At 41.2% G+C, this 22,480-nt stretch overlaps 2 protein-coding genes across 3 annotated transcripts; one reads left to right on the forward strand and one right to left on the reverse strand.

The window, feature by feature from the left end:
- Positions 1 to 1,540: 1,540 nt before the first annotated feature.
- LOC134151271 (ras-related protein Rab-18-B-like) lies at positions 1,541 to 10,844 on the reverse strand. 2 transcript variants are annotated; one of them, XM_062595699.1, is made up of 7 exons: positions 10,682 to 10,844; positions 10,555 to 10,610; positions 10,268 to 10,329; positions 8,724 to 8,796; positions 7,629 to 7,747; positions 6,529 to 6,595; positions 1,541 to 2,849 (listed from the first exon to the last, which is right to left on the reverse strand). In XM_062595699.1, the coding sequence occupies exons 1-7, from the start codon at positions 10,744 to 10,746 to the stop codon at positions 2,677 to 2,679; spliced, it is 615 nt and encodes a 204-aa protein (XP_062451683.1). In that variant the 5' UTR covers positions 10,747 to 10,844; the 3' UTR covers positions 1,541 to 2,676. The 2 variants fall into 2 exon arrangements, with proteins under 2 accessions (XP_062451683.1, XP_062451684.1); XM_062595700.1 differs by lacking the exon at positions 1,541 to 2,849 and adding an exon at positions 3,332 to 3,596.
- A 54-nt stretch (positions 10,845 to 10,898) lies between these two features.
- DUSP3 (dual specificity phosphatase 3) lies at positions 10,899 to 21,484 on the forward strand. The gene is made up of 3 exons (XM_062595834.1): positions 10,899 to 11,120; positions 17,499 to 17,725; positions 20,219 to 21,484. Exons 1-3 carry the CDS (start codon positions 10,999 to 11,001, stop codon positions 20,422 to 20,424), a joined length of 555 nt encoding a protein of 184 aa, XP_062451818.1. The 5' UTR covers positions 10,899 to 10,998; the 3' UTR covers positions 20,425 to 21,484.
- Positions 21,485 to 22,480: the final 996 nt, after the last annotated feature.

Raw genomic sequence — 22,480 nt, forward strand, 5'->3', positions numbered from 1 at the left:
TTACAAATATGCTCATCTAGTAGTTTTTCAGTAAAAAAATGTGAGCTTGATGTTTAAAAAACCTCTGTTAACTGAAATGTAGGAGTGATATAATTAAAAAAACATAAATTCAAACTTGTGAGGTAAATAGCAGCACACAGCTCGCAACTGGCAACTATGATAGGATAGAATATCTATTGCACACAGCCCATCTTTGCCTTTCTAACCTCCACTGTTAAGGAAGATGAGCCCTATTATAAATCTGACTGCCAAGATCACTGAAAGTTACCACAGATACCACTGCTATGACATCAGAAGGCCACAGAGAAAGTCCTGTGAGCACGAACAGACTGCTCTGGCAAAATTAGACCATCAGAAGGTACCTTTTCCATTGCATAAAAGTATCCTTCAACAGGAATAGAAATGCTCAGTTTCACATTCTATTTTGTAAATCTGGAACTCTAAAAGTGTTTCTTGTAGTTACTAACAGGAATGATTGTGAATGTATTACTTTACTACTTTCAGACCTGGCCGTGTTCAGAACTGAATGAAAGACCCATTGACTTAGCTTGTTTCCCCTCAGAAATCATTATGTTCATCACTAGAAACAAAACAAATCCATAAACTAATTTTTGTGGTTTTTTTTCCACAAATACAATCAGAGGGAGCATCCATTTAGTAGAGGTGCATTCACAGCAAACTGAAGCACAATATGAAGGAAAATGATGTTCCTTTTAAAGGGGCAGCCAACTGTTCAATATTCAAAAAAAAAGCCACTCTTAAAAATGAGGCCATACTGCCCTCCTAAGGCAGGGAACTACCTGCTGCAGTAAAGACCAGTTTTGCCCACATTAAACAGACAACAGAACACGCAGTCGTCTTTTCAGTCTCCTCCTTATCTGCAGCAGACGCACAGAGAGATCACTGCCTTAGTGACAATATCGGTGCAGAAGTCACATATGTCATGAGAACAAAGTACAAGCAAAGAGCAGAGAATGCACCAAGACCATGGTCCAAATTACCAGCTTACCAGCTTCCAAATTTGACTTCCTAGTTTTATTTACCCGGAATCCAGCCTCCAGCCTGGAGACCAGGCTCTCTATTTTTCACATTTATACCTGGAGACTCCAGACAATCTTGTATTATGACATGCTTACATTTTGCATATGAATGCTCAGTAGCTTAAAACTCCATACCCTCTGTGAGCTGTATGCAGTGTGCCTATCCAGCTGTTGCAGGTCATACCAGCAGAAACTACTTTCTTGTTTATTCTCTGATAAGCTATATGAGTTAATATTACTCCAAAGGGACACTTTATATACTGAATCCAAGATGGAGTGTAAGGAGAGTCTTTCTGTAGACTGTAGGTAGGTAAGTTTCCATGGCAGCTGCTAAAGAACACACTTCACTGATGAAAGCAGATCCAAAAAGAACACATTTATGGAAAACAAGCCAGAATACCTCCAAAATGAGGTAAGAGTTTATACTCTTGTTTTAGACTTTCTGTTTTGTGGCAGCATTCACGACAAGTCACTGGTGTTATTCAGAAAAGCACTCTTAATACTAGTTTAAATTATTTTAATAGCTATGAATCATCAGCAAGTCATAACAAAGAAATTAGTCTATGCCCTGTAATGACAGAGTGTCTTTGCATCTGTTCCTTGTTTATAAGCACTTGAGTTTGTTTTTAAACATTGTTCCCAAAATTCAGATATTTTTATAGTATTACAAGCAGCCAATCAGAAGTCTTCTAGAAGCATTATTGCCTAGATCTCACTCTAGGATAGCATTTTCCATGACTCAAAGTCTATTTTCAAGAAAAGGCAGAGTTTAGTGGGAAAAAAAGGAAAGAGAGACAGCTAGTTATCAAAACTTCATAATCAAATAGGCAATTAAGAATCTCTTGTGGAAAAATCTTCCATCACCAGTTTGCTTTATTTAACCCTGGTTTTAGTCTTGCAATTGCTGAATGAGGGCAGGAACATGAGTTTGGAGAGCTCTGTTAATGGCAGCAAGGACCCACACTGTAAACTGTCCTAAAGTGATTACTCCAAATCATCAACAATCCTCAGTAGAGTTATTTAAGAGGAGCAAGGGATAAATCTACATCCTTCACTGGCAAGTCTGTTTTTTCCCCTGCAGAATGTAAGAATAATAGGTATATTCACTAGAACTCTGAAATTATGTAGTAACTCTCTCTGTCTCTGGGGACAAATAGCAATTTTCACTGCTTAAAAGCATCTGAAATGGGGAAAGAGCATCATTGCTCACAATTCCTGACAATTATATTCACAAAAACTTGGCTGCCTAGGAGCCTCCCATGCCATTCTGGGAAAGAGAAACTTTTCAATAAAGTTCCAGAGTGGAACATGGCCTTATTCTGTGCTAAGGTGGGAATTTCAGAACAAGCGTATGTTAAACGTCAAACAGCAAAAGCATTAACTCTCACTCTAAATCATAGTGCTTTCTTGGAAAAAATTTGATAGTTACCAGAAAATCATTATACTGATATCTGAAGATACCAGTTTTGCACAAGGGAAGGATAAACTGCATTTTGTTAATGAATGAAAAATGTATTGTTGATGAATGTTTTTGACAAATTGTGTAGATCCAAAACCAAAACTGTGTTTCAGCCTTGAATCTGTTGGTATGTTTTTAGAAGTCCATGCCATTCAGACAGAACAGGCAACTGTAGGTTTAAGCAAGTGGACAGTATGCACCACATAACTTTTTCTCCTGTTGTGTTGAAGACTCCATCAGCTGTACTCGCTTCTCTGCGCTTTTATCCCAAAGACCAGGTGTCTGCAGAATCTTTATGACAAGCTCCTCAAAGGCATGTTGGACTCCATCCTGTGTCTTGGCACTAGTTTCTACAGAGAGGAGAGGAACGAAAAGTCTATGTTTTGTTTTACTTGCAGAGAGTATTCCTCTTCGTAACAAGCCATTTTGGGAAACAGATGGAAGATACTGTAACATATAAACAATTATACCTCATTTCCTTTCTCCCTTAGAGGCCCGTCTAAGTTAATTGCAATAACTAACAAACACTTCCCATCAGTCTGAAGTATCTCCTTTTTCCATCTAGAAAAATTCTACTGTCCCCTTTTCTCTCTAGAGTAGTAAATAAATTTTTCTCAGGTTGTGATAACAAATTTACAAGATAATTACTCCACAAATAAGTCAGAAAACAAAGAATGTAGAATATATGTGTTCATTCCAGTTCCTTCTCCAAATCTCATCAAGAGGCTTCACTTAGAGGTACTCTTATTTTTAACACGTTTTTTTCCATCTTTGTTGGCTTTGTCTTCACATTGTACATTTTATCATTGTACGTATCATTATGTATACATAATTTTTTTTTTAAATGTAGCTGCAACAGAAACCCAGGAGGGAAAAAGATTACCCAAAGTCCTCACTGATATCAATCAGGAGGAAGATTCTACTCCTCAGTGCTCTGAATTAAAAAAGCCCTAGCAAGACTCATAATGTCAAAAAAAAAATCCATGCCTATACAGTACATGCAATAAATCTCACTTTCAGAAAAAAAGTATTCCCAATTGCAGTCAGTGCACAGTATATTTGAAAAAAAATTAAGATCTGTGTCCATGCATATGGAACTGATGTAGCAACAGGAATCCATGTTCAAAAGAAAAAAAAAGGAGGGGGGGGAAAAGAAAAAAAGGAGGGGGGGGAAAAGAAAAAAAGGAGGGGGGGGAAAAGAAAAAAAGGAGGGGGGGGAAAAGAAAAAAAGGAGGGGGGGGAAAAGAAAAAAAGGAGGGGGGGGAAAAGAAAAAAAGGAGGGGGGGGAAAAGAAAAAAAGGAGGGGGGGGAAAAGAAAAAAAGGAGGGGGGGGAAAAGAAAAAAAGGAGGGGGGGGAAAAGAAAAAAAGGAGGGGGGGGAAAAGAAAAAAAGGAGGGGGGGGAAAAGAAAAAAAGGAGGGGGGGGAAAAGAAAAAAAGGAGGGGGGGGAAAAGAAAAAAAGGAGGGGGGGGAAAAGAAAAAAAGGAGGGGGGGGAAAAGAAAAAAAGGAGGGGGGGGAAAAGAAAAAAAGGAGGGGGGGGAAAAGAAAAAAAGGAGGGGGGGGAAAAGAAAAAAAGGAGGGGGGGGAAAAGAAAAAAAGGAGGGGGGGGAAAAGAAAAAAAGGAGGGGGGGGAAAAGAAAAAAAGGAGGGGGGGGAAAAGAAAAAAAGGAGGGGGGGGAAAAGAAAAAAAGGAGGGGGGGGAAAAGAAAAAAAGGAGGGGGGGGAAAAGAAAAAAAGGAGGGGGGGGAAAAGAAAAAAAGGAGGGGGGGGAAAAGAAAAAAAGGAGGGGGGGGAAAAGAAAAAAAGGAGGGGGGGGAAAAGAAAAAAAGGAGGGGGGGGAAAAGAAAAAAAGGAGGGGGGGGAAAAGAAAAAAAGGAGGGGGGGGAAAAGAAAAAAAGGAGGGGGGGGAAAAGAAAAAAAGGAGGGGGGGGAAAAGAAAAAAAGGAGGGGGGGGAAAAGAAAAAAAGGAGGGGGGGGAAAAGAAAAAAAGGAGGGGGGGGAAAAGAAAAAAAGGAGGGGGGGGAAAAGAAAAAAAGGAGGGGGGGGAAAAGAAAAAAAGGAGGGGGGGGAAAAGAAAAAAAGGAGGGGGGGGAAAAGAAAAAAAGGAGGGGGGGGAAAAGAAAAAAAGGAGGGGGGGGAAAAGAAAAAAAGGGGGGGGGGGAAAAGAAAAAAAGGGGGGGGGGGAAAAGAAAAAAAGGGGGGGGGGGAAAAGAAAAAAAGGGGGGGGGGGAAAAGAAAAAAAGGGGGGGGGGGAAAAGAAAAAAAGGGGGGGGGGGGAAAGAAAAAAAGGGGGGGGGGGAAAGAAAAAAAGGGGGGGGGGGGAAAGAAAAAAAGGGGGGGGGGGGAAAGAAAAAAAGGGGGGGGGGGAAAGAAAAAAAGGGGGGGGGGGAAAGAAAAAAAGGGGGGGGGGGAAAGAAAAAAAGGGGGGGGGGAAAGAAAAAAAGGGGGGGGGGGAAAGAAAAAAAGGGGGGGGGGGGAAAGAAAAAAAGGGGGGGGGAAAAGAAAAAAAGGGGGGGGGGAAAAGAAAAAAAGGGGGGGGGGGGAAAGAAAAAAAGGGGGGGGGGAAAGAAAAAAAGGGGGGGGGGGAAAAGAAAAAAAGGGGGGGGGAAAAGAAAAAAAGGGGGGGGGGGAAAAGAAAAAAAGGGGGGGGGGGAAAAGAAAAAAAGGGGGGGGGGGAAAAGAAAAAAAGGGGGGGGGGAAAAGAAAAAAAGGGGGGGGGGAAAAGAAAAAAAGGGGGGGGGGAAAAGAAAAAAAGGGGGGGGGGAAAAGAAAAAAAGGGGGGGGGGAAAAGAAAAAAAGGGGGGGGGAAAAGAAAAAAAGGGGGGGGGAAAAGAAAAAAAGGGGGGGGGGAAAAGAAAAAAGGGGGGGGGGAAAAGAAAAAAAGGGGGGGGGGAAAAGAAAAAAAGGGGGGGGGGGAAAGAAAAAAAGGGGGGGGGGGAAAGAAAAAAAGGGGGGGGGGGAAAGAAAAAAAGGGGGGGGGGGAAAGAAAAAAAGGGGGGGGGGGAAAAGAAAAAAAGGGGGGGGGGAAAAGAAAAAAAGGGGGGGGGGAAAAGAAAAAAAGGGGGGGGGGGAAAAGAAAAAAAGGGGGGGGGGAAAAGAAAAAAAGGGGGGGGGGAAAAGAAAAAAGGGGGGGGGGAAAGAAAAAAAGGGGGGGGGGGAAAGAAAAAAAGGGGGGGGGGAAAGAAAAAAAGGGGGGGGGGAAAGAAAAAAAGGGGGGGGGGAAAAGAAAAAAGGGGGGGGGGAAAAGAAAAAAGGGGGGGGGGAAAAGAAAAAAAGGGGGGGGGGAAAAGAAAAAAAGGGGGGGGGGAAAAGAAAAAAGGGGGGGGGGGAAAAGAAAAAAAGGGGGGGGGGGGAAAAGAAAAAAGGGGGGGGGGAAAAGAAAAAAGGGGGGGGGGAAAAGAAAAAAGGGGGGGGGAAAAGAAAAAAAGGGGGGGGGAAAAGAAAAAAAGGGGGGGGGAAAAGAAAAAAAGGGGGGGGGAAAAGAAAAAAAGGGGGGGGGAAAGAAAAAAAGGGGGGGGGAAAGAAAAAAAGGGGGGGGGGAAAGAAAAAAGGGGGGGGGGAAAGAAAAAAAGGGGGGGGGAAAGAAAAAAAGGGGGGGGGAAAGAAAAAAGGGGGGGGGGAAAGAAAAAAGGGGGGGGGAAAAGAAAAAAGGGGGGGGGGAAAGAAAAAAGGAGGGGGGGGAAAGAAAAAAAGGAGGGGGGGAAAAGAAAAAAAGGAGGGGGGGAAAAGAAAAAAAGGAGGGGGGGAAAAGAAAAAAAGGAGGGGGGGAAAAGAAAAAAAGGAGGGGGGGAAAAGAAAAAAAGGAGGGGGGGAAAAGAAAAAAAGGAGGGGGGGAAAAGAAAAAAAGGAGGGGGGGAAAAGAAAAAAAGGAGGGGGGGAAAAGAAAAAAAGGAGGGGGGGAAAAGAAAAAAAGGAGGGGGGGAAAAGAAAAAAAGGAGGGGGGGAAAAGAAAGAAATGCAATTACTTCATGCTCAGAAATACCAAAATAAATATATAAATATACACATTTTTGGCAAACAGTAACATACCTATGAAAAGCAGTGAGCGTTTCCTAGCAAACTGAAGTCCTTCTCTTCTGTCTACTTCACGATCAGGCTGCAAGGATGAATGAAGAACATCACTAAAATAAGCTATACTTGCCAGTTGGAAACTCCCTGGAAAAGCAGCACTGCAAACCTGAAGTTTTGCAGGGGGAAGTGGGGGAGGGAGGAGAGGGTGGGGAAAACAAGGAAAAAAAATAAATAAAAAGAAAAATCTATCAAACCATGTGGTAGTCAGTCACTGACAGGATTTTTGCTTTGTGCACTATAGTCAGTTGTTGGTGTTGGAACCAGTGGAGAGAATCAAAGTGAACAGTAGCAACACTGAAGCACCAGGAATGCACTGCTGCCTTCTAAACCAACTGGAGGGGAGCAAGGTGCATGCCAAGAAGGAGGCTGCCATAGTCAGATGGCTCAAGATGTACATTAAAGATGTCTGAGAAGTGACATATTTGAAAAAGGACAGAAAAGGAAAATACTACCAAAATCTCAAGACAAAAGTAGTACCAATTACTTGATATGTATGTGCTGCAGGTAAACACCAATTCAGCTGGTTTGGGACAGCCATGCTGGAAGCCTCTTGTAGTCAACCAAGAATGAAATACATCTCACCATAAACAGGCATATCGAATGCTTCAAGCCATCCCAGAAACACTCAGAGAACAATGTATTTAGCATCCATACAGACACACACTAATAGCCATCTTAAGGCAAGAGCAGAAATCTTCTCCCCCTTCCCCTGTCTGTTGAAAAAGATAGAAGTTATGCTGTTGCACTGCAGTTAACTTCACTGGCATTTCTCATCAGCAGCTTAGACAGAACATTTTGCTATCTTATTTTAAGACAATTTCTTTCTCATTAATTGCATCTTTCTAGGATAGTTTTTATGAAATTCTTAACAAGATCTGCTTCTAAAGTGAGGTAGTAAATGAAAAAGATGAAACTGCTCCACCTGGCTTCCTCAGTTACAGAACATATCATCTCCCTATATAACAGATGTGTAACTTCCAGAGCTTATCTCACGTTTATACTCTGTCATCACTGAGTATTCAGTGGAAGCATGTAAGATAATGCATTTCCAAACTGACCTTATCAGTCTTATTGCCAACTAACATCTTCACAATGTTGCTTCTGGTGGTGTACATTTCCAGCTCATTCAGCCAGCTCTCTAGTCCTGTGAAAGTGTCTTTTCTTGTAACATCATACACTGGTGACAAAAGAAAAGCAGCTTAACAGCTGTGAAGTCTTGATCAACATTTACTTCATTATGGCAGAACTTAGTTCCTACTACTTTAAGTATTGCCTCAAATGAAAAGCAGTATTAGGGAACAATAGATAGTTGCATCAACTATATGGTCTTTCCAGAGTTGGAACACATCAGCTGCACTCACATGAAGTCATTAGGGATTACAGAACATGAGCACCTGTGATGGGAAAACCAACTTAACAGCTGAGATCTTATCTGTACCACTAGATATGGATAGGGCCACAAAGTGTTTTGAAACTACTCATTTAATCAATCTCATTTAAAGCATAAATACATGTATGCACTACTGTTAAAAAACAGGGATTCCTAATATCAGTAAAAAGTGACTTTTTGTCACTAGTAACTTCATAACTGCATTCACATAATCACTAAGGTTAAATAAAGCTACCGGCTGCATCATGGTCAGAAAGAATACTTTGTCTAGCAGATTATTTGGCCTTTACCATGCCCTGAGAATAAGAATCCCTTTTTTTTTTTGACTGATTGATGCTATTGCACAGAATGGGACTAGCCATCCATTATTTGTGCTACAAACCTGATGTTTCATAGGAACTGCATCAATATTGTTTCTGAAAAGTAAAAATGGGGCGGCGGGGGAAACAAATCTGAAGATCAGTTTGGCTTACTACCAGAATCTTGCCAAAGTAATTAGAATAAAGCCAATAATTCTTCTATTCAATGGTTTGCAGTGTGACATCCACATATTTTTAAATTTAAAATATTTTGAAGACACACTATGTCCTGCCAATAAATTCTGTACAATTAATGCTTGAGCTAATGATGAAGAAGCGTTGTAAAAAACATAGTAATTGTTCCTCTGATTTTCTCAATCTCTTTTGAGAGGAGATTTATATTTACTTAGTAATAAAGACTTCACGGTTTTTGTAACCATGTTTCTCTTCTATATACCTCCTACCTAAAACAACCCCTTGAGCTCCTCGGTAATAACTGGGAGTCAGTGTTCTAAAGCGCTCTTGTCCTGCTGTGTCCTACAGAGAAAAAACCAAAGACACTTAGAACAAAAAAGGTATTTTAAATTACATGACATAAGCTAAAAAACCAACATTTTTCTCATTAGTAAGGACTTGTAAAAGCATAAGACAGAGTGAGGGAAGCAGCCACAAAACATTAGCAGCAGCACAACAGAAAATGGATAAAAGGGGCAGAAAAGCATGTAGAGAACTTCATTAGAAGATAAAGCAATAAAGCAATAGGCACAGACTTCTGTACCAGGAGTAAGAAACCTAAGTCAAAAGGACTCAGGGAAAAAAAAAAAAAAAAAAAAAAAAAAAAAAAAAAAAAAAAAACGCTTGCTGAAAGCCAAGCAACTGCATTTAGTGAGTTAGCAGTCAGACGAACCGAAAAAGGTGAGGAACCAGGGTTTTCCCAATGACAGACACTGCAAGAAAGGAGAGAGACAGTGGTTCTAAAATCTACCATTACTCATCCACAGCAGGAAAAGAGACTCTAGTTAGTAAGAAGTATTTCAAGGCTGCTGAGATGCCAAGAAGATGAGAAATTTAAAATCAGTAATTTTGTTCAATTATTACTGCAATGTCATATTCACTCTCATGAAGCTTCCAAATAGCTCCTAGAGTACAATGTGAAATTCAAAATCCCCCAGATTGAACAAGAAAGAGACAAAGGAATTACGCAAAGATCATTGTTACAAAAAAACCTCTCTTTATTTAAATACAGGCACAGATTACAATAGAGAGACTAACAGCTATGTTATCATTTATTCCCTCTATCTTTGTTTAAAAAAAATAGAATTAGAAATACACATATTTAATTCATGTAATTCTTACTAAACAGACTGTACTCTTAGGTACACACAGACACACTAGAATAATAAGTAGAAGCCTCTCTTTCACCTTGACACTCTGTATATGCATTTAAGTTTTTATTTCACATAGTGCAATTATATTAGTTTTTTAAATCCTAATTAGCACTATCTCCTGAAGCTGTTAGAGACAACAGCAGAAGTGCCTTTTCCAGCTATTCAACTTGTGCAGGTTCTGGTCTTGCTTTTGATTTCATAGCAAGGAGACACACCCTGTATGATTATTAGACCAAAAATTTGTTCATTACTCTTTGCAGAGCTTCTGCTTTGCATGCAGTTTGTTCAGAATACAAGCAATATGTATGTTAACTACAGCAACTGTGACTTTATCATCCTTGCTCTGCATTCTGTACATGTCAGATGAGAAACAAGAAAATAATACAAGTTTTGGCATTTATGTTGCTTGCATTAATATCAGCCTAAGACACATTTGTGCATTCTTTCTAATAATCTAATTACTGACTTCAGAATACTGTGTTCTTTCTCAGATACCGAGGGCCACATGCATAAAAACTCTTCCTTCTGAGGTTCAGTCTCTTTCCTTTCATTTGGGAGAATTAAAGGAATTTTCCTAGTCCCAGTCCTCCCCCAAACTCTCTCTACAGAACTAAACCTACCCATATTGCAAGCTGTACTGTGTGGCCATCTACCACCATTTTCTTCACTTTAAAATCAACACCTATGACACGAGAAGAAGGGAAGAAGTATCACAACGAGCACGCCAAGGGATTGCCTTGACATCCGCCGATCCCCTCACTGCTCGCCTGCCCGCCGCTCCCCTCACGGCCTGCTCTTGCCAAGCACTGGACCGACCCCGGCTCCCCGCTCCGCTGCTCTCTCGCCTACGGGACCCAAGCAAGAGCAAGCCGAAGCCCCCAGTTCGGGACCGCGCGGCTGCACTTACCGATAGTGGGCTTCTGGCACGGCTCAAAGGCGCCCTCGGTGAACCTCAGTAGGAGGCTGTGGGAGAAGATAGCAGCCCTCAGCCTGGTGCGCAGCGCGCCCCGCCCGCGCCGCCCGCGCTGCCGCACCTGGACTTCCCCACAGCGCTGTCCCCGATCAGGAGCAGTTTCAGGGTGAGGGTCGCTGCGTCCATGCCCCGCCGGGCCCGGGGCCGAGTCTGCCCAGCCCGCAGCCGAAGGACACCACGTAGCCCCCAGCACCGCGAGGAAACTGTCGCAGCCAGTCGGCCGCTGCCGCCGGAACCAGCTGAGGCGACTCCGCCTCCTGGGAGGTGCCCAGTGCCCGGTGGGGCGGGACGGGAGCGGGCCTGGCCCCAGCCCCGGCGCCAGCCCCAGTTGCGGAGCCGTGGGGTGCTGTGCCTGGCCGGCAGGGAGCGGGCCTGGCCATGTCCGACTACCGCATCTCCGTGGAGGAGCTGAACGACCTGCTGGCTAACGGCAGTGGTTGCTACAGCCTGCCGAGCGCGCACAGCAACGAGGTGGTGCCGCGCATCCACGTGGGGAACGCGTGAGTGCCCGCGGCGGCGGGCTGGGCCGGGCGGCGGGGGCGCATCTCCAGCCCCGTGCCCGGCTGCTCGGAGCAGGTGGAGTGCGGGGCCGCCTGGGACTCAGGACCCGGGAGGCTGACTGAGCAGCTTCCTGCAAGGGCGTTGAGCCGGGAGGCGCGGCGGCGGGGCGGGAGGCCAGGCCTGCCAGACCCGTGCGGCCCTGGGCGGCCGAGCTGCGTGGCCGGGCCGCCAGGGCACGGGGCTGTCTGCCTGGGAAGAGGCGCTGGAGGCTCCTCCTGGCGGCCGGCGTCTCACCGAACCGAGCGCAGCTCATCAACAACACCTGCAAAAAGTTTGCCAGCCTCCTGAAGTCTCAAATCTAACTGAAAACAGGACTGAAATAAGATAAAAACAAGCTAACCCGCTCCCAAAACTCAGCATGAAATAGATCTGTATTGTGTTAGCACTAGGCTTTTCTTTTTCCCTCCATAGTATTTTGTAGTCTTGCTAATTAGCAGTGGTCATCAGCATTGGTTGTCTGTACAGAAGGGAAGTAAAGACAAGATACCGTGAGGTATATGTACAGGATCGTCTGCTGAAGTCACATTGCACCACTTGTGCAATAAGCACATGTCAGAAGAGTTGGAGACGAGCAAGAAGGGTATAGTAGCAACAGGGATATTAGACCATGGGCAAAAGTACTTACAGGAAGCAAGACTTTAATAGGAATCATTTCCCTCTCTCTGTGATTGTCAAATGAATCTTTGTGCATTCTGTGCTCTGCAAAACTTCATCCTAATAGTCATGCACATGATGGGAGCCAGAGGGATACAAATATGGCTGTGATAAAAGCCTTTAGAAGTAGGAAAGAAAGTTAAGATTCAGCAGTATCTCTTTTTTTCTTCCTCAGGTATGTTTTGTTTGGACGTAAGAAAACACTTTTTTCACTGTGAGGATGGTTGAACTCTGGAACAGGCTGCTCAGAGAGGTTGTGGAGTCTCCATTTTTTGAGATTTTCAAAACCCAACTGAACACCATCCTGGGCAACCCCCTCTAGCTGACCCTACTTGAGCAGCAGGGTTGGACCAGATGATCTCCAGAGGTCCCTCCCAAACTCAACTATTTTGTTTATTTGTTGCACGAAGATTATGATTTCAGTTATGCATTCAATTCCTGTTATCTCTTATTAATTCAGTTTCCCCTTCTGTATCTCTTGCATCAGTTCTCTTGTGTACTCTCTTTTTTTTCCTCCTTTTTGTACTCTGCTCACATTAAGTTAAGGCTTAAGAGAGAAGATCTTGATCTCCCGCTTGACTCCTTCCACTATGAACTCCTGGAGGAGTGAAACTTTTTCACGCACAGCCTCCAGGCCTTTGTGCAGATATAGGTCCAACAGTGTACAATACATTTTACTACTGTGTGCAAGAATAAACATAGGCTTGTTTGGGCCCTGTATTTGCAGTTCATTAGCCTGTCTTGTTCTGCTCAAGCATTCACATAGAACCTGGAGTATATTTGAAGCTGTCTTGGTACAGTATGTGTCTGACTAGCATTCACCTCCCCAAGTGACTGTGAAGAGAGAACAGCTGCATGGATATTAAATGAACAGACCCACTCCAGCAGATGATACTCCACCTGGTACATCTGTCATTTGTTAAAAATCACTTTCATTTTTTAATATATTTAATTATTCTTTAGGTTATATTGTAAAGCGTGTTGCTCTTCCTAGTAGGAATGTGCTTTGAGTAGAAATACACAGTTTGAACTCTGGACAGCATAGCTTGTCATAAGAAAGGTTAAGATCTGAAACTATTCCCCATCTAAACAGGGCTTTTTGTTTAAAAACCTGCAGTACTGTGTATGAGGTTCAGTGATACCTTCCAGCGATCTGTAGTGATGTCACAACTTTAGCATAGTGACACCCTCTTCCCTGTCCACTCACAAAGTGGATATTGTTCTTCATCCACAGACGCTTTGCAAGCAAAACATTCTTTTGCAGTTAAGAATCTCCAGACATCTCTTCTGTCCCTGTTGGACTTTGACTACAGAGGATAATGCTGTTATAATTGTATGCATGTTTTTTTTTGCAGAAACACATACAGCATGATTTTTATATTACCATTTTGTGTTGGTATGGAATGTCAGATGTGTTTGAATGCCACAAATTCTAAGCAGTTACTTATTCTGATTGTGAAAATGAAAGGTCAAGTATCCAATTAATATGATAAAATCTTGCTACAAAGTAAATTCAAGAGACATTAGACTAGAAAGTTAATCACAGTAGTTCTCACAAAATATCTCCTGTAAAATGTTCTATTACCCAGCTATTGTTCTAAGAATGCATACTGAAGTGAGATTCCTAACTCGTAACACAGCAGAAAAACTTGAATCTTCATTTGTGCTGAATTACAAAGAAATCTAGCTAAAATTGTGATTCACAGATAGACTATATGAACAGGTGGCTTGAGACATGCATATTTTGGCTTTGCCCTTTGTTGCACAGATCTCTCTGAATCTCTGAGGACTTATCAGAAGCACTTTGCACTGAGCTACAAGGAAGTCTTGGAGAGCAGTATAGCAGGAAAACAAAGTGATCTGATATTTGCTCTGGCATTCAGATCGCTGCTATGTCTTGGATACGTCAAACCTTTCCTGCAATGTAGAGCTATATTTACTAATATGAAGACTACAAGTGGCAGTAATTTTAAAACAGTAAGACTTCATAGAGTAGTCTTCTGTATAGAGTATTACAGAGTAATATAGAGTATTATCTGTATAGAGTTTTAACATGGAGAGCTTGGAATCCCAATACCTGACATAAGAGTAGTGGGATTTGAACAGGCTAGTGCAGAAAGAAATGAAAACATCTGAGTACAATTCAGGAACTTCTGTTTGAAATCCTTTGAGTATTTTGCATAAGGTTGCTTCTCCCTTATGAATGATTCATCTTTAGGTAAAAATAAGCATGCTGAGGCATACAGGTGGATGAGATTAAATTGTGACATAGCGTAGGATAACAATTAATCTGTTGGATAACTTCAAGTAATAGACAGAGCCAAAGTAGATCTTCCATGCAATACATGAAGAGAATAACTAATGAAAACACAAAGGTATAAAGATAAAACAAAATATTTTGAAATGAATGTTTTTGTGTGCTACAGTAGAGAATTATAACCTCTCAAAGAGTACCATGTTCCTGAAGACAAGAGTCAAAACAGGAATTATTATATACATGACAGCTTAGCATGATTATGTATTTTTCAGGCAATAACACATTAAAGCAATTCAGAATACACGAAGTACAATTCAATGTATTCAATGTACAATTGAATAGGTGCTTGAATAAAACATCTTAATGACCAGGACAGTGGAACAGAATGCATCTTCATAAAGGTTGCAGATAAAACAAAAATTGGGAAAGCAGTCAACGTACTGGAGGGTAGGGTTGTTATTCAGAGGGACCATGTACTGTCAAAATCAGTGTTTTGCCAGGAAGCAAGCATATCTTCATTTATGAACATCTTAGCTTTGTGAACTGCTTGATAAGGAATTATGTTGTTTTTTCACAGACTATTGGATGCCTGTAACAATTCAAGCCACATGTCCAGGACTGTATTTACTAAAAGGGTTCTAGTTATGAATGCCCAGTCTGAATTTTGTGGCTGCTTGAATATGTGTATGTAACCTATGAAGCAATTCTTTGTTCTTAACGTGCTAGAAGTTCATATGATAAATATGAAAGGTGTTCTTCTGAAATTAACATTAAATTCAAGATCTATAAAGGAAGAAGTGATGAGGAAACAGTTTGGCATGAACATAACTATAGACATAACAATTATAACAATTAAATGTGTTACAAGACTGAGACAGAGTTACCTAGTCATTGACATTTTCTTGCTCCACATTAAGGCCTCGGTTTATTTGCTGAGGCGGCCAGGTGCATGAATAATGCCATATGGCAATCCTGTGTAGCCTCATGTACCTTTAATTACCTGATACATGGATCTCTAAGACATGAGTATTTTGTGGCTAGTAAGTCCATGCTGAAAAGATAAACTTCTTACTGCTATACTCAGATTACAGGACCAGGGCCAGGAAATCTCCATATTCAGAACTGACAAGATCCCATGAATTTTCTTAGGGAAATAGAAGCTGATGGTAGCTTCTCTTCACTATTCAGAGGAGCTAGCATTTGAACATGATGCAGTTGGACTGAAATGTCAAGGACAGGAGGGATCCTAGGACTGTTTGGAATGGGAGAAAATGGTATATAGATTTTTCAGCTGTAGCTGAGTGGAGAAAATTAGCTATAAATCTGTGGAAATCTTTTACTGAGAGGGAGTTTGCCTCCAGCTGAGCTAGTTTGTGTTGTCAGATGCAGCCGTGATTCCAGCACAGAAGTTCCTATCGATTCCAACCAATATCAGCTGTGTGTTCTGTTACTTATACCATATACTCACCACACTAAGCATGGAAACTTGCTGCTGAATTAATACTTTTTGTTTTGCCCTCATTCTGCAGGATTTACTTTTTTATTGCAAGCAGAATTCCCCTGGCACTGGTGCTTGTCCGCTGGCACAGATGATGTCCTGCCAGATGGAAAATGTGTCAACATTTGTTTGGCTAATGAAATCTTTACAAATATTTGTCTCAGTGCCGTAGTTGCTGGGCACAAGCAGCAGAAAATGCAGAAGCTTCACTCCTACATAAGAATTCATCTGCTTACAGTACAATTTAGAGTGAACTGTCATTAGGAGAAAATGAATGCTGTAGATGTTCATATAACCTTGAATTACATGAAAATGGTGAGTCAATGAACAGGACTCAGAGATGCGTGTAGATATAACCTAACTAATTCAGATATTTATTTTATTTTTTCTTTAGAGTAGCTAAGTGTACAGCCAAAACTCTTAGGTAGCTTGCAATCTCTTATAAACTTATCTAAAAGGATACTACACAGATGCTCGTCTGGAGCTCTGCTTAATGTTAAGACTCCTTGTATTTGCAATTTAGGGCTGGAGCCTTAAGGAGATTTTCTAAAAGATTTCTGTTTCCACATTCAGTTAGACACATAGTGAAAGCTGCCTTTAAAAACAAAACAAAAAATGTTTTTTAGGCTGCCTCTTTTCACAAAATGTGCAGGAACTGAATTATCTTTCAGACTAATGTCTTCCATCGCACACTACTAATGTTGATTCGTGATCTTAGATTCTGGGGGGGAGACACAAGGCATAATTAAATATATATATATATATATATATATATATATATTTTCTCTCTCTCTCTAAGAAAGTGAGGCTAATGTTGGGACTGACATAAAAGGGAGTATTCAAACTCAGGATGAAAAGTAGTGGTTTACCACAATGAGTTAATGGTCCTTGCAGATTGTGTTCCAGTGCAGAAGTAGAGATTTATTCATAGTCAGTTGTGTTACTAAGTAGATTAATTGTTTGCCATTGTACCTACTGGAGCTCTTATCAGCTCTTATCAGGCGTTATTTCTGGATCTAATTGTTATCATCTAGCCTGAAAGCCGTCATTGTTATATGTCATCCTGCCAAATTCTTTACTGACAGGATAGGGCACTGTCTTAGCCTCTTAAAGATGGAAGCAGAGGGTTTTTTTGCTACAATTATTTAGGTATTTGATAGAACTAAGGAGTTGCAAAGGATTTAGCTACTTAAAAGTATGCAGTTCTTTCATGCTAAACATCACTCAACTGGATTCTTCTCCATTCAGAGATTGATTTCAACTGGAACACTAAACATTGAAGGAACACTTTTAATGAGAACACTGAATGGCAAAGACTGAGTTATATCTCTATACTCCTGGCCTTTGGATAGTCTTGCCAGATCTGTCCATGGCTTCAAGGATGCTGAATACCATAGGGACAGAGGACTAAACCTCGCAGGAGTCCTCAGATGAGACCTTTGAAGATACAGGAACAGTTACTTTTGATTACATTCTATGTTTCTGTGAGAAGGAACCCCTATTGTTTCACCTTGTTTTCAGTTTCCCTCCATATGCAGTTTTTTGGAGGAGGGACAGGGCTATCCAACTGTCAGTCTTGGATGCTGTGAGGAAAGCCTAAGTTCAGATAAAAGTCTTTCTGTTTGGACTTTTTACTAGAGTAGCAAGTACTGCTTTCCTAGCCATGAAGTTTCAAGTGTTCTCTGCTCAGTTGTCACCTAAGAAAGTGGCATTTTCATACACCATCATGGCTCTAAATATTTCTGAGAGTATGTAATATGTAGTTAATTTAGTTCTGAGCAAAATATATTTGGCATCTGTTTACAGGAAAATCAAAGGTTTTAGTTATCAATAGCTTCTGGGGACTTCATAAATACCGACAGAATTCACTGAGTCCTAATTGTTTTCTTGACACTTTTTATCATGCAGGTTCATAGCCAAGAACATTACAAGGCTGCAGCGTCTGGGAATAACCCATGTTCTGAATGCAGCAGAGGGGAAGTCATTCATGCATGTGAACACTAATGCAGAGTTCTATGAAGGCACAGGCATCAGATACCATGGCATTAAAGCTAACGATACGCAAGAATTTAACCTCAGTCGCTATTTTGAGGAGGCAGCTGATTTTATTGAGAAAGCACTTTCCCAGAAGGATGGTAAGGCAAACTGAAATAACTTTCTGACTTTTTTCAGTGCATTGTATACATTTCGTGGTCATTTATTTCACTGTTTAAAATGGTTCTTTGTTCAGATTTTTGGCTGAACAACCAAGTCAGGAATTCAGATCAAGACTCAGGATCAAAGGTGCCTGAATACACAATAAAGTGTCTTAATCTGCTGTCTATAAATGTGAGTCTCCAGTATATGACAAATGGAAGTCTATCATTGCAAGAATTACTTTGGAAAGTGAAACAGCTATTATATCCTTTCTAGGCGGATGTGTTCTTACTTTTCTTTAGAGATGTAGCGAATCATATGAAAAATCAAAAAAATAAATGTAGGGTCTAAAAGTTGTTTTGGGACGCTAGAAAGTATAAATTAGAGGAAGGATTGATATAGGTACTGCATAGCTGAAGAATACTCATACAACCTGCTATGTTTTTTTTCTAAGTGTCTCCAAGTGTACAAAAAGTTTAGAGACTGTGGCCCTGTAATTCTTATTGCATTAAGTTGTTAAGGTTTTTTATGACAATTACTTCACTATTCCTTAGGATTACAGGAAGGCAGGAGATCATATTTGCAGTGTTGCTGATTGCCACATTTCTCTACAATATATTTCCTCAGAGCAGAAATCCTAGGGCATAGTGCAGTGGGCCAGACAGTGCTTCTTGTTGTTTGACAGACAGTATGCCATTTGTTTCTGCTTATGTTTAATTTCTTTCTCACTTCATGATGGAACATCAAAGAGGAGGAACTCCCATAATTTTAGAAGTTCTTTCTCTGAAATGGGCAAAAAGATGGACTAAAGCTGTAGTTTGCTTTTCATAATGGAAAGAAATTACAGCTTAAATTTGGTACAGTGTGAAAAAGTCTAAAAATTAAAATGCAGCTCTTCCAGTTAGCTTTGTGGCCCACTAAAACAGGTTATGGTAGGAGGAAGAGTTTAACAGTGCTAGCTGTGCTGTGACTCTCCCAACTGAGTGTGACTAATAATACCTCATAGTAATCCGAGCAGTCACAGAATTACTCTGAATTTGCAGTAACAATTCTGTTTGGTAGGATTCTTTCAGTCTTAGTAGCTGTCCACCAGGCCTGCCATTGTTCTCTTACCATGGCAGACAAAGAGCTTGTCAGGTTGGAGCCAGTTCTCAGATTAGTGCACTACTGAAATTTTACAGTCTTTGTTAACTACTGAAGGCTGAGTAAGGACAATTAAGAGGAGTGCAGCAGTATCTTCTTCTGCAGTTTCATTTTATCATTGTAATTGCATGAAGTTCTGGAAGGCAGGTAAATGAAGGCAGATTTGGTTTACTAAAGGCAGCTATAAAGCTCACTGCTTCTCATGGAGGAAGGCTAGAAACCCTTTTGTTTTAGAACATTTGCAGAGGGGAAGTGAATTCTCTTCCACATATCTACTTATGAATATTTAGATTTTGTAAAGTTATGGCTATGGGGTCTCAGGAAATGTTAAGAATGAATTGGTTTTTGTTTTGTTGTTTAACTTGCAACTAAGTCATTAAGACTTAATGAAGTCTTAGTCAAGACTTCATTTTAAGGCAAATGCGGTACTGGGCTTTCTGTTGGTGTAGTTCAGAGCAATCTGGAGATCATGAAAATATATGCATATGGTTCATTTGTTCTCTTGTCTCAGAAAAAAAATTTACTCTGGAGACTAGTCTGGGGCCACATCTCTCCCTGCCTTTGAGGAGAGGAACATTTTTATGTTTGGAAAAGCAGGTCAAAGAGGAAGCAGCTGAGAAGGAATCAAATTAAGTCAGATTTCTCACAGGGATAAGTGGCCTGTTTTATTATTGTTGAATGCCCCAACAAATATGTGGAATGATTTCCCCAGTCAGTTAGCTGGAAGCATGTTGTTGGTGCTGGCATGAGTGTGATTAGATGCTTCCTGTTCTTGTTGCTGAATAGTCAGAAAATTTCATTTACTTAAGTGTTTATGTGACTTCATAAATGGCCAGGGAAGTAGCCAGGTGTCATCCGGCATAGGGTTAGCATACAGCAATGCAGTAAAGGCTAAGTATCTTTTAAGAGGTGTAGTACATTACAGATAGCACATTTCTCTGTACCCTCTGTCTATAGTTTAGTGTATTTTAAACTGTGCGCCATTTATTTTTGATTGCCAGTACTGGACATCCTGAGAGGCAAGGCTTATTCCAAAACACAGAGAGTGGAGAAGTGTAGTAAATTAGGCACAGCTTGAATTTTTGCAATGTAGCAGCAAATACATCGCAGTGTGATTGTCTGTGATATACAACCACTTTTTTCTGCATTTTTCTTGGTGACAGATTGTGTTGCTACTAAGAGAGCAGTAGCATCTATCTTCCAGGTTCTCTAAGTCTTCTGTAGCATTCAGAATTTAGAGTTCCAAGTTGCTAGAGGACTAATACTATCTTTTAGATCCTAGCTAATTCACGCTTATCTTCTGTCCTAGATAAGCTCATAACCCAAGTTATGACCTGTCTTCCCTGCAGGCCAAGTGTTTGTGCATTGCCGCGAGGGCTACAGCCGTTCTCCTACATTGGTCATCGCCTACCTCATGCTTCGCCAGAACATGGATGTCAAATCTGCATTGAGTACTGTCCGTCAGAAGCGAGAGATTGGCCCCAATGATGGCTTTCTAAGGCAGCTTTGCCAGCTCAATGAGCAGTTAGTGAGGGAGGGGAAACTGAAGCCCTAAAACAGAGCACTGTAGTATTTTGGGAAGTTTCTCAAACTGTCAAAGAATATGTGTTAGGTGGTTTAGATACCCAAACTCCAACTACTAAGCTAGATCATGTAATATGAGGGAGACAGAATTCCTGCTCTTGTCTAGTAAAAGTATCTTTTGCAAATTCTGGTCTTTTAAAATGGCGCAAAATTCTGTCACTTCTCAGAGCTGTTGCAATGAGGAAGTGTCTTTAGAGGGTTAACTCTGATGATAACAGCTGTTTTCACATGTATGTGCTTTGCATTGACCTCGAGGGTGATTTATTTAAGCTTTGTCTTGTATCCCACCAGAACACCATTTTCTGAGAGCCCCAACACATCTCTCTCCACTCACTCTTAATTGAAGTACTGTATCTTCTAAAGTTTCTCTTCCACACACACACAGGTGCCTAAAATCTGAGTGCAGGAGCTTCTTGGAATGTAGAAGTATATATGCAAATGCACAGATGCACTCTCATGTAAAGTGAAGTGTATACAACTTTGTATTTAGTGTGGGTATGTGCAATACACACAGAGGATTCAAGAGTGGTAATAAAGACATTCAGAGCCTTGTCTTAATATACACTGTATTTCCAGGAATATTTGTATCTTTTGCTGTTGTGGTTGAAATAATCTGATATTAATTGTTTTATTTTTATTTTAAAATCATACTAGAAAAAATTGTGAAGAGCAAATGTTGAAGAAAAAACTTTAGCAGGGAAGAAAGAATATCTGTATGGAGTAATGCTTGTATCAGGTGTAGGATAAAGTCCTAAATAGCAGAAGAGAATGGCTCCTGAGGTTTGTATTGAATTATAGTGCTTCCCTTCACTGTTTTTTAAACTTGAAAGCTTGATCTGAACCAGTACATATATAGATTGCTTCCAGTAGGGCAGCACACAGGTGCTTGAAAAGCAGTTTGTAGAAGTACACTCTGACTTGTTGAATTGCTTGCATGGTTCCATTAAATAGAAGTGAGAACTGTTAAGTATCACATGGACTATCAAACATTTCCTTTCTAATAAAATAAATTAAGTTGTGGTTCTGTCTGACCTGCAGATGAAATGAGTCATTGCATTGTTGGGAGAGGAGGCTTTGTTTATGGTATGCCTGACTTAGTGTGGAAATGTGTGACTGAGTTAGGATAGTGCTGTACTAATACAAAGGGTCTCCCACAGAAAACTCAGAGCTGTTGGTTAAACTAATAGAACTCTGAGATGTTTATGCTCAGTTTTTATGTGTGTTTTAATGTAGATACAGATTTAAAATCTAACACTATTTAACAAGGAGCACTTTTGTATTAGTAATGCATATAACCCCAGTTCCACAAATCACAGAGGACATAGGTTATTTTACTTCCACTTGTTTTTTTTCAGTTTAATCAGATAACTTTCTTGAAATTAAACTCCAGACGTATTCTGGTTGAATCACAGAATCACAGAATCACCGAATCAGTAAGGTTGGAAGGGACCTCTGGAGATTATCTAGTCCAACCCTCCCCTGCTCAGCAGGGTCACCTAGAGCATGTTAGACAGGGTTGCATCCAGGCAGGCTTGGAATATCTCCAGAGAAGGAGACTCCACAACCTCTCTGGGCAACCTGTTCCAGTGCTCTGCCACTCTCACAGCAAAGAAATTCCTCCTCACATACAGGCGGAACTTCCTGTGGTTCAGTTTGTGCCCATTGCCTCTTGTCCTTTCACACAGGACAACTGAAAAGAGTTCAACCCCCCCTGTCCCTTTGACACTCTCCTTTCAGGTACTTATTGATAAGATCCCCCCTCAGTCCTCTCTTCTCCAGGCTAAAAGACCCAGCTCTCACAGCCATTCCTCATAGGGCAGATGCTCCAGCCCTCTGATAATCTTCATAGCCCTACGCTGGACTCTCTCCAGCGGCTCCATGTCTCTCTTGTACTGCGGAGCCCAGAACTGGACACAGGACTCGAGATGAGGCCTCCCCAGGGCTTAGTAGAGGGGCAGGATCACCTCCCTCAACCTGCTGGCAACACTCTTCCTAATGCACCCAAGGATACCATTGGCCTTCCACAA

This window comes from Rhea pennata, chromosome 26, assembly GCF_028389875.1.
Source record: "Rhea pennata isolate bPtePen1 chromosome 26, bPtePen1.pri, whole genome shotgun sequence".
Lineage (NCBI taxonomy): Eukaryota > Metazoa > Chordata > Aves > Rheiformes > Rheidae > Rhea > Rhea pennata.

Coding starts and splice junctions, on each gene's coding strand:
- LOC134151271 (XM_062595699.1), bottom strand. CDS start 10,746: ATGGACGCAGCGACCCTCACCCTGAAACTGCTCCTGATCGGGGACAGC. Junction 10,330..10,554: donor GTGCCAGAAGCCCACTATCG/GTAAGTGCAGCC, acceptor CTCGTGTCATAG/GTGTTGATTTTAAAGTGAAG. Junction 6,596..7,628: donor TTGGCAATAAGACTGATAAG/GTCAGTTTGGAA, acceptor TCATCCTTGCAG/CCTGATCGTGAAGTAGACAG.
- DUSP3 (XM_062595834.1), top strand. CDS start 10,999: ATGTCCGACTACCGCATCTCCGTGGAGGAGCTGAACGACCTGCTGGCT. Junction 11,121..17,498: donor CGCATCCACGTGGGGAACGC/GTGAGTGCCCGC, acceptor TTTATCATGCAG/GTTCATAGCCAAGAACATTA. Junction 17,726..20,218: donor AGCACTTTCCCAGAAGGATG/GTAAGGCAAACT, acceptor TCTTCCCTGCAG/GCCAAGTGTTTGTGCATTGC.